This window comes from Neolamprologus brichardi, chromosome 18 (assembly GCF_056152115.1).
Source record: "Neolamprologus brichardi isolate AB-2024 chromosome 18, ASM5615211v1, whole genome shotgun sequence".
NCBI lineage: Eukaryota > Metazoa > Chordata > Actinopteri > Cichliformes > Cichlidae > Neolamprologus > Neolamprologus brichardi.
Genome location: NC_142121.1, coordinates 29,390,107 through 29,400,992, shown reverse-complemented (window position 1 = coordinate 29,400,992; position 10,886 = coordinate 29,390,107). Strand labels below are relative to the sequence as shown.

General features: G+C 40.8%; 1 protein-coding gene across 1 annotated transcript; it reads left to right on the top strand.

Moving 5' to 3' along the window:
* The first annotated feature begins 1,256 nt into the window (after positions 1-1,256).
* Positions 1,257-9,773, top strand: LOC102777442 (annexin A13-like). The gene is made up of 11 exons (XM_087831992.1): positions 1,257-1,396; positions 2,052-2,127; positions 3,937-4,031; positions 4,116-4,286; positions 4,508-4,541; positions 4,751-4,830; positions 5,248-5,316; positions 6,924-7,025; positions 7,154-7,229; positions 7,310-7,422; positions 8,570-9,773. The coding sequence occupies exons 1-11, from the start codon at positions 1,382-1,384 to the stop codon at positions 8,687-8,689; spliced, it is 951 nt and encodes a 316-aa protein (XP_087688118.1). The 5' UTR covers positions 1,257-1,381; the 3' UTR covers positions 8,690-9,773.
* Positions 9,774-10,886: the final 1,113 nt, after the last annotated feature.

The window sequence follows — 10,886 nt, the reverse complement described above, 5'->3', positions numbered from 1 at the left end:
CTCTCTGATTTATGTGACTTTCTGTTATGCTGTGACAATCCCTGCTCCCTGTGAAAGCTCCCTGAAAAGCCTTCAGCTGATCCAAAATGCTGGAGTGAGAGTACTGGCAGGGACTAGAAAGAGAGAGCATGTTTCTCACATATTAGCTTTTTTCAATGGCTCGCTGTTAAATCCAGAATCTAATTTTAAATCTTTCTCCTGAAATAAAAGGTCTGTAATAATCAGGTCCTATCTTATCTTAAACACCTCTTAGACCAATAGAGCAGTTTGTTTCTAAACTGCAGGTTTACTTGTTGTTCCCAGAGTATTTAAAAGTAGAATGGGAGGCAGAGCCTTCAGCTTTCAGGCGCCTCTTCTGTGGAACCAGCCACCAGTTTGGATTCAGGAGACAGACACTCACTCTACTTTTAAGATCAGGCTTAAAACTTTGCTTTTTCACAAAGCTTATAGTCAGGGCCGGATCAGGGGACCCTGAATCCTCCCTTAGTTATGCAGCAATATTCCTTGACTGGTGGCTTCCCATGAGTGTTTCTCCTTCTCTCACCTCTTTTTACTCACTATGAGTTTACACGCCACTCTACATTTAATAATTAGTTATTATTAATCTCTGACTCTCTTCTACAGAGTTTCGATGTCCTCTCTTCTTTCCATCACTCTCAGCCAGTCGCAGCAGGTGCCTGCCCCTCCCTGAGCCTGGTTCTGCAGGAAGTTTCTTCTTCTTAAAAAACAGTTTAAGGAATGTTAAAACTGTAGGGTCTCACAAAATAAAGCTCCATGAGTCGATTGTTGTGATTTGGTGCTATGTAAATAAAACAGAATTTAATTTAATCCAGTGTCCGCTTATTAAATGGACTGGGGTTATATTCTATGGATTAACTCGCACAAGGTGGCATCAAAGTAAAAAACATAAAAATCAAAGATTTAACAAATTTACCTGAGTAGAAAAATACACTTGGTATCATAAGAGCTGTATTTCCATTGAGGTGTGAGCATGTTAATGGTACCGGGACAGTATTTAATATTGTATCACACTTTATAAGCTAGTAAGTTTTTAAAATATCTTGATGTACTGTTAAATGCAGACTCTGAAAGAGTTACAGGTTACAGATTAAATACATGATAAGAATTAAAGGAAAAGAACCGTTGCGGTAAGTTGAAGGTTAACCGGGAGGTTACCTCCAGCAGCAGCACCCTGTTTCATCCTGCTAATTCAATGAGCCGCGGTGACGTCATCGCTGCAGCACCGGACAGGGCTGAGTCCCTGCAGGAACAGCAAGTCCTCTTTGACACGCGACGCATCAGCTCCACAGCAGCACAACATCAGGACGCTCCACATCCAGCTTCAGCTCGATCATAGCCAGAAGTCGTGCGCGTGGAGGACATGGGCAACGTGCAGGTAAGAGGTCATCTATAACTAATGACTAAAGCTCAGCTGAGTTATTTAAATGTATTATAAGAGTGCCTAAAAGTTTGGTGTTAGGATGAATATTGAAGATCCAAACTCTGACAGCAGAGACGCTGAGCTACAGCATCACTGAGTACCGCAGACAGCCTCCGCGTCACTTTTATTATTTTCTTCAGTTTTGTTGTGTTTGTGTGGCCTGCGGTGTGTAAAGACAGACAGAGCTGGCGCAGTTAACTTGAGCAAGGGAGTGTGCCATGCCAGGCCCAGGGAAAAAGGCATTTCTGTAAGATCAGATCAATAAGGCCGCATTGTATTAGACCAAGGGTGGGCGAGGAGAGGAGGCTGCTGCTGCTGCTGCCCCATGACTCAGCGATCACACACAGGCAGCACCCTTTTCTCCGCAGGAGCCTGAATGTAACACCATATTAACTCCTTTCAACGACCTCACCCTTTCAACGACCTCACCCTTTCATCTACGTGGACAAGGTTACAGTTGTAGTTAAATGCCGGCACTTTTCTAATGTAACATTATGAGTCAGTCTTATTGATTGATTGATTTGCTTTACCTGTTGTGGCTGCTTTGAATGAACTGTTTGAATGTATTACTAAGAATATTCAATATTTTCTGCGATTGTGTGTTCTCCAGCCCACTATAGTCCCATGTGAGGACTTTGATGTTACAGCAGATATAAAAGCTATTCGAAAAGCCTGTAAAGGTTTAGGTAAGTACATACGAGTTTATTGTTTTAACTTCTGTGTCAGGAAGTATATTAGGTTATGCTGTAGTCATGTGAAGACTCTCTTTGTGTGTGTGATCATGATTATGATTATTGCAGTTTAGTAAGGTCATAATAGAGCCTCTAACTTAACTGATATTAAAGCATTTGTAAAAAGTGGGGATTTGTTTTTTTTATGCCTAAAAGTTTTCAGACTAATAACAGAGAAACACTCAGAAAAATCAATATTACATTTTATGTGTTGCAGAGAGTTAATTTCAACACTTGCTAAGTTTGATGTAACTACAGTATGAGGCGTACTCCTCTGAGAACTGGTGTTGGTACAGAGAGGCAAATGTCATAGTCTGCAAAGATCTTTATGCAGTGGTACTTTCACAAGATAGGTGGGTGTAGGTTTCAAAGCCTGCCTCTCACACAGCGTGGACATAAGCTTCAGTCGGTTGTGTTACTATATCTCAGGTACATTGATTGAGTACATCTTCAAACTGTTGTCTTTTTTTAACTCGACCTCTTTTGGTCATTTCCAGATCCCTATTTTTTTTATTCTTTTTTCTAGGACTCTAGTAGAGTAGCTTCAGATGATTCACAATTCAATTTTTATTGATTACTATTCGTATTGAGCATTGGTGCAGCCTCATCCTTTATGACCACCCTCCTTATAATCCAACTCTAGTGATTGGCTTGCTCTTGTAAAGCAGAAGGTTTGAACATCAGGTGGGCGGGGCTTCTGTGCTGACAGCCAGTGCTGTGTGCCTCACATGACCACATCAGGTAACTGCTCTCAGTGGCATCACAGTGACCCAAAGTAAGATTGTTTGAAGCAGTCTGAAAGCTGATCTTGTGGCTCACTGGGGTTACTTACACATTTTCTCATGTCATTATTTGAAACATTGGCCATACTTGTTATGACATTAACACTAGGATTTATATGACAGAAAATAAAGAAACTGAAAGCTGTTTTCAGCAGCTCCGTTATTCACAAGTGCTCATCCCAGCAGGTCGCTCTGCATGTTGGATATTAACAGCAGATGCCTCTTGCTGGGATTAAACAGGGAAACCTTTACGTGTGAGGCAAATGTGTAAAACACTAGATAGACTAATTAAAACTGAAATAAGCAAACCCTCTCTAGAAAATACAGATTTTAATAAGTGTGGCAGAAGCGGATTTAGGGATAATAAAATATCTACTTGGAGAGTTCAGTACTAAGTGTTAGCAGCCAGCACAGTGACGCGATGCTTAGCACTGTTGTCTCGCAGCAAACCAGACTTCCTGGTTGAGAGTTAAATGGTCTGATTCTTATTTAGCACTTTTCTACTCTCTCAGAGTGCACAAAGCACTCTATACAACATGTCACATTCACTTTCTTCTAAGCTTTTTATGGCTTCCTAACTAACATTCCTACTCCAATGGATGCATCAGAGAGCAACTTGGGGTTAGTATCTTGTCCAAGGATACTTGGCACGCCGACTGGAGGAGCCAGGGATCGAACCACTAATCAGTAGATGACCTGCTTGACCTCCTGAGCTACAGCCACCCCAGGAGTTGATGCAAGTGCTTAGAACAGCGTCTTTGCTGTGTGTGTATATCTGCACTTCTATGTCTGCTCTTTATCCCAATGTTTAAGAGAAGGATGTTCATCTGAAAGTCCTTTAACAGAAACCAAAAGGTCTGTCCTGGTGACTTCAGTCAGTGAGACGTTATCAGCCCAGTAATAGTCTAACGTTGCTGTGATAATAAAGTCATTTGAATTGCTAAGTCAATCCTTCAGGTCTGTTCTGCTGTATTTTCTCCAGGCACAGATGAAGAGGCCATTATCCAGATTCTGGCCAATCGCTCTGCAGCTCAGCGTGTGGAGATCAAACAGGCCTACTTTGAAAAATATGATGATGTACGTACCTGTCTCTTTCTGGATGTTACACACACACACACACACAGAATAACTGCAAATCATGTGACCTATGTGTTTCCTCAGGAGTTAGAGGAGGTCCTGAAGAAGGAACTAACAGGAAGTTTTGAGAAAGCCGTCATGGCTATGTTGGACCCTCCTCACCTTTACTTCGCCAAGGAGCTGAGGAAGGCCATGAAGGGGGCGGGCACGGATGAGGCCGTGCTCGTCGAGATCTTGTGCACGGCGACGAATCAGGTCCGTGGATCGACGGTGCTGTGGATAAACGGTGTTCTGGCGCAGTGTGTTTTTATTAGAGCTGACAGTTAAATCACAATGGTGACAAAGTAAAGGCAACAGTGCTGCGTTCTGTCTTCAGAATACATAAGAAGATGTGACACGAGGAAGATCAAACAGATGCTGTAAGATGGGAGAAAAACAGAAACATCATCTTAATGCTGTCTTTTTTCACCCAACAGGACATCTCGAGCTACAAGGAGGCATATGCCCAGGGTAACGTTTCCTCTGAGTCATCTCAGGGTGTTCCTTTCCTTTCATACTGGAAAGTGTGGCTAACGCACGGAATACCAATGTTATAATTTCATCTGGGTGTAGTGACTTGTGTTTTCCACGTTTTCTGCTGTCTGACTTTATCCACATTTAGATCACATTACAAAATCTGTTGTTGACATAGAAGTTCACATTGCACACTTCCCTTACAGTGAACGAGCGTGACCTGGAGGCAGATATCGAGGATGATACCAGTGGAGATGTGAGGAACCTCCTAATTTCACTGCTGCAGGTACAAAAAAGGTTCCAACCAGGAAATGCATTGTCTTTTGCACTGTTTCTTGAATCTCTGAGCTTCACAGACAAATGGAAGCTTTTGTCCTTGGTTATAGCTCGAAGAATTGTTCTCTATGCTGTGACTCACCCACTGAGACATTCACTAGATTGTTAGGCATGCTTCCCTCTCCAACTTTTTCAGGCCCCCCGCCCTCTCCTGCTTCCCCTCTCTTTTCCTTTTCCCCCAGAAAAAATGACAAACATGAAGTGACTCAAGTTCTACAGCAATGCCAATCCAAAGAGCTCGGTGGCTTTCAATTTATCCACTTAATCTGGAGCACATCATTGTTATCTCATTAATTTCTTGTCCCTCATCTTTCATTTTAAACCCCTCCTAATTTCTTGTCCTATCCTCCAATCTCTTTGTCTACAGGCAAGCAGAGACGAGGGCTACGAGGTGGACGAGGATTTAGCTGCACAAGATGCTGCATCTCTGTTTGAAGTGCGTGTTGAATTTTTTTCATATCAAAGCCTATAACACAGGTTGCCCTTTTAATCACACTGATGTAGTTTGACGTCGGTAAGCGGATGCCTGATTTAGATGCATAAGCATGTAATCCTGGAATCACATGTACATCACAGAATCACACATATTATTCAGTTAGAGTTTATGCAGTGTTTTAAAGAATAGACGCTGACTACAGCTGTCGGTTGAGCAGTCCACCACCACAGACGGAAGCATCTTTTTTTAGTAAAGATTCTAGAGGAATGCTTCAAAAATGTGACTAAATAACTTATTAAATAGGAAACCTAATGTCCTTAATAAATTTTACAATGCTAATGCATTAGGCTGCATGATTTAGCCATGGACAGTATAAAACCAGTGGTTAGTCACATTATCAAGACTTGACCTTTTTCACCCTCCCTTTATGGTTTGAGGCTTATGTGGTTATAAGAATAAGAATAAGAGAATAAGAACAGCTTTATTTATCCCAAGGGAAATTATTTTGTCACGTACATGCTCAAAGCAGCAGGAGAGACAGAGGAACAGATGAATAAGATATACGATATACAATATATACAATAAGAATAGTAGTGTACAGTAATATTATATGTTTTATAGGCTATGGAAACAAATATCAATCCTATCGCGCTAGTATTGATCCAATACCAATACCTGCGTTGGTTTAGATAGTATTGATATTTAAAATTATCTTCCCAATAGGAATACAGTGCATGTCTTGCTTTGCCTCTCCAAAGCACGAAATGGACAAGCATAAGTTAAGCTACACGCTTAAGTTGCAGTACGAGCAGGTAATATATTTAAAGCCAAAAAGTCGTAATAAAAGGAAAGTATGAAGACATTCCAGCCTCCTTCTATACCAGAAATGATTAAGCTATATGGCTAATATATATTTACATGTAAATGTGTTAATAATGTCTCTTTAAACACTTTTCCTCGATTGTTTTCTTGTTGGCTTGAATTAAAATTTCTCCTTCTGCTCGTACGGCAACTTACATACGCACGGTGGACCGCTGTGTTTATTACATGCAAGCGTTGCCGTGATACTGGGTTACACACAGCTACTAACATGGCTCTACAGAGTCTAATAATATAAATAGCTTTTATAGTCATTCTAATATACACACTGTCAACTTACTCTTGTCCCCCATCTGAGCGAATTAACACATGGTCTCATAATTTCTTTTACGTAACTGATGACTGAAAGTGTCGAGGATTTATGTTGATGCTAGCATGGTGGTTAGCACTGTTTCCTCACAGCAAGACAGCCCTGTGTTTGAATCCAGCGCTTCCTCACATGAACCAAAGACATGCAGTTAGTGGGGTTAGGCTAACTGGTGATTCTAAATTACCCATAAGTGTGAATGTGAGTGCGAATGGTTGTCTGTCTCTATGTGTTAGCCCTGCGACAGACTGGCGACCTGTCCAGTGTGCACCACGCCTCTCGCCCTGTGACAGCCGGGATACCCTGCATCCAGAATTGGATACGCGGAAGAAAATAGATCAATTTATGTTGTTAAAAAACCTTGAGGGATGATCCATATTCTTAGAAATGTTGTATTTTTTCTTCTCTTTGTTTTCATCAGGCAGGAGAAGGCAGGTTTGGCACAGACGAGTCCACCTTCACCTACATCCTGACACACAGGAACTACCTGCAGCTTCAGGCCATGTTCAAAGCCTATGAGGCGGTATGTACTATATTCAATCGTTGCACGTTTTCTTTTTTTGCTGTTCTAACTCATTTATTCCTTCTTTTGTCATTTCAGTCACTCCTTACTGTTGTTATCAGGTCTCATGTTAACCAGCTGTCTTGCAGCTTTCAGGAACAGACATTTTGGACACCATTGACTCGGAGGCCACGGGGACACTTAAGGACTGCTACATTACTCTCGGTACGCAAGACCACAAGCATTCAGAAGTCAATGAAATATCTTTGCTTTTCAGTAACTCTGTGTTTGTGTGTTATTTTTAGTAAGGTGCGCTAAGAACCCACAGCTGTATTTTGCTCGGCGCCTTAACGCTGCCATGAAGGGACTGGGCACCGATGAGGACATACTGATTCGTATCATCGTAGGCCGCTCTGAGGCAAGTGTGTGTCTCAGTGTGTGTGAGTGTATGGCCTAGTGTGCAAGTGTAAGTATAGCCTCGATAAGGTCTGAGAGTCTAAGGCAGGGGTGTCAAACTCAAATACACAGTGGGCCAAAATTCAAAACTGGAACAAGGTCGCGGGCTAACATTAATATTTATTGAAAAAAAAATCTTCCTCCACATTTAAGAATGAATCTCTTCTTATGGACTCAAACAAGTTTTGCTGAAAAACTGAATATGGAACAAGCAAAGCTTAATACTAAACAATATATATATTAGCTGTATAATACCAGTAGGCCGGCTCTAATAGTAATTTGGTATGGCTTCGCGGGCCAAATGTAATTAGGGCCAGAGTTTGACACCTATGGTCTAAGGCTACGTTCACACTGCAGGCGAAAGCGCATCAAATCCGATTTTTTTGACCCTATGCGACCCATATCCGATCATGCTATGACAGTGTGAACGGCACAAATCCGATATTTTCAAATCCGATCTGGGTCACTTTCATATGTGGTACTGAATCTGATACATATCCGATGTTTTAGAAAGCGACTGCTGTTTGAACGGTCAAGTCGCATTAAATCCGTCTTTTACGTCACTGACACTAGACAGACGCCAATTATCAGCCCCGGAGAAGCGCCCGATAAGACATCGCGAACGCTTCCTGGCCATCCGGTGAAACTGTTGGGAAGACAATGTTGGAGAAACGTGAACATTTTATTTGTACTGTATAATCTGCAGATTCTGACAGAAATCTGCTACTATCCTTTGAAGCACCGCTCCTCTAAAACAGCAATAAGGATAATTATTAGGTTATCTACATTATTATGTAAATAACAAAATAACTTAAAGCAAAAATTAGGAAACGTGAAGTCCGAAGTCTTTATATTAAGGGCCATCAGTCAAACAATACTGTTTGCTCTGGGTCTAAACAGAGCGCGTTGTGTGTGAAGTCTTCTTTTGCGCATGCGGGCCGCTTTGAGCGTTCACACTAGAGCGCGTTTGCTGTCGCATTTTATTTGTAGTGTGAACGAGCAGACAAAAAAATCAGATTTGATCAAAAAATCGGAATTGAGCATTAAGACCTGCAGTGTGAACGTAGCCTAAAAGTGTGTGACATCCTCTTTATTTCGCCAACCCACAGATTGACCTGGACACGGTGAAGGACATGTACCTTGAGAAGTACGACGTAACCCTGAAAGATGCACTGGATACTGAGTGCGGTGGAGACTTCAAGCGCCTCCTCATTGAGATCCTGCACTAAAACACTCTTCTCCCGCTCCTTCCTTAGTTAACCACAGTGAAATGTAACACACTCACACTTTCCCTTCTTTACCAGTGTCTCTCATCCACTCTCTAAATCCATCCCGTTTTCTCTCTTTCTCACTCTGTCAGTTCTCTTTACAGCATGGACCAAAAACAACTCAATCATTACAATATTATAATCTCTAAATACACACTTTGTCGCAAAGATCATTAAAACCGTAGAATTTCCTTACCATTATAGCCCAATATAGTTAAGATGCATTGAATATTCATTTGACTGAATTATAGCTGCATTATAGAACTTACATACAGCAAGTGCACTGGAACATAGTGAAGCTCATGTCTTTATCCATATCATAATATCATCAAGCAGCATCTTAATTTCAAGCATATTTGAAAGCTGCAAACTTTAAGGAGCTGCTGCTGCTGCTGCTGCTGCTATGTATAGCATACAGCTTCCTGTGATATGTCACTTTATTTATTTGACTAAAAGATGCCTTTCTTAATATTAAAGCGATGCAATTTACTTTCTGCTGCAACACCCTCCACTTAAGTGCCGATTCTTCACATCTGAACTCTTGTATCTGAATGCACTGTTAATCATGTGTTACAGTATTGCCAAAGGCCTGAATGTTTCAAAGTATACAGTACTAGTTTTTTGTAGTCACGTCCCTAAATGTTAAATGGGACTTTTAACTTTTCACAGTTTTTCTTTTCAGTCACAAGTCACAAGTTGCCTTGGTCTCACATTTACACACATTGGACTTCTTTCTGTTTTCATTCAGTAAACTAAACTCACCGCACAGAAGGACAGGTATTATTGAACGAGATGTTGTTTTGTAAGCCCTGAAGTGCAGTCCCCTTGATAGTTGTCACAGTGTCTGTATTGAGGTATATAATTTAACCTGACTGATTAAATAGTGACAGAATATACTGTTGTTGTGTTGTCATATAGCAAATTAACTAGCAAACAGTTCATTACATGGAGTAAGTAATCATTACTTTATTGCAATGTAAGTTTAAACGTGGTATGCATACACAGAATATGAAGTGATAATAAATTTTAACTGTAACACCAAAAATGTTTGACATTTTCTTCATTTCCTGCAGAGAGCAGTGTTGCATCACTTGTATTCGCTTCCTTTCAGGAAACTGGCATCAGAGGAAATCATAGTGAAATTAATGGTAATGTTTAGCCCCCGATTATAATGTGCTTTCTATAACAAATCTAATAAATAGTTCTTTAATGATCCACTTTCCATATTTGCGCTTTAACGTTTATCCTGATTTGGAGGTCATTTAAGAGTTTATGTGTGTGTGGTGTGTAAAAAATCACACAAAAGTTGGATTTTACAGCATACACCTTTTAAACAGCGGGACCTTCTTCCGAGCACAGAAACTGCGAGTGGATTGTGGGGATAAAAAGTTCAAAACAAGTGAGAAGTGCTTCCAGATGCAGGGACACAGCGAGGGGACGATTATTCACTTGTCTTCCCCTAACTTTACTTTCTTTCTTTCTGTATCGCTCTCCTTTTTCCTCTCTTGATGTGAAGTTTGTTTCAGTATCAGAGTAAAGTTTAGAGTGCACCTGCTTTTTCTGCACATTTTTGCTACCTCTTCGTCTGCAGTCTGCGCACCATATGTCGACCACTTTACCTTCCACCTCGTGCTACGCTCGGCGTCTGGCAGGCCATTTATCTGTCTGCCTGAGGTTTGTGTACTCGCCACAGAAAAGCACAAAGGTTTGTTTTCCATGCATGCATGTATAGACACAAACTTGACGTGCAAAACATTTTGAAATACTGTATTTTTTTTAAGGGAAAGCGATCCTATTGCAACATTTCTCAGTGAGGGACTGTTGGGAAATTACTGGTGCTGGTTGTTGTGGTAGGGGAAGTGTGATGGTGGGTGGGATGTAGACTGAAAGTCACATTTATAAGTGAAATAAAACATTAAAAGTTTCTGATAGTTTAGCCATAAAATTAAACCTTTATAGTTTTTATTTTCTCACTCTCTTCTGTCTCTGCTCATATTTGTGCAGTCCCTAAATAAATGTGTTGTTAGTTAGTGTTATGGCATTTATTTCCTGTCCTTTCATATTCTGAAAGCCCAGAAAATTGATAATATCAAAACAAATTATGGTTATATAATAAAGTCTCCATGCAAAATCATGTACTGGCCAATGACACATCCAT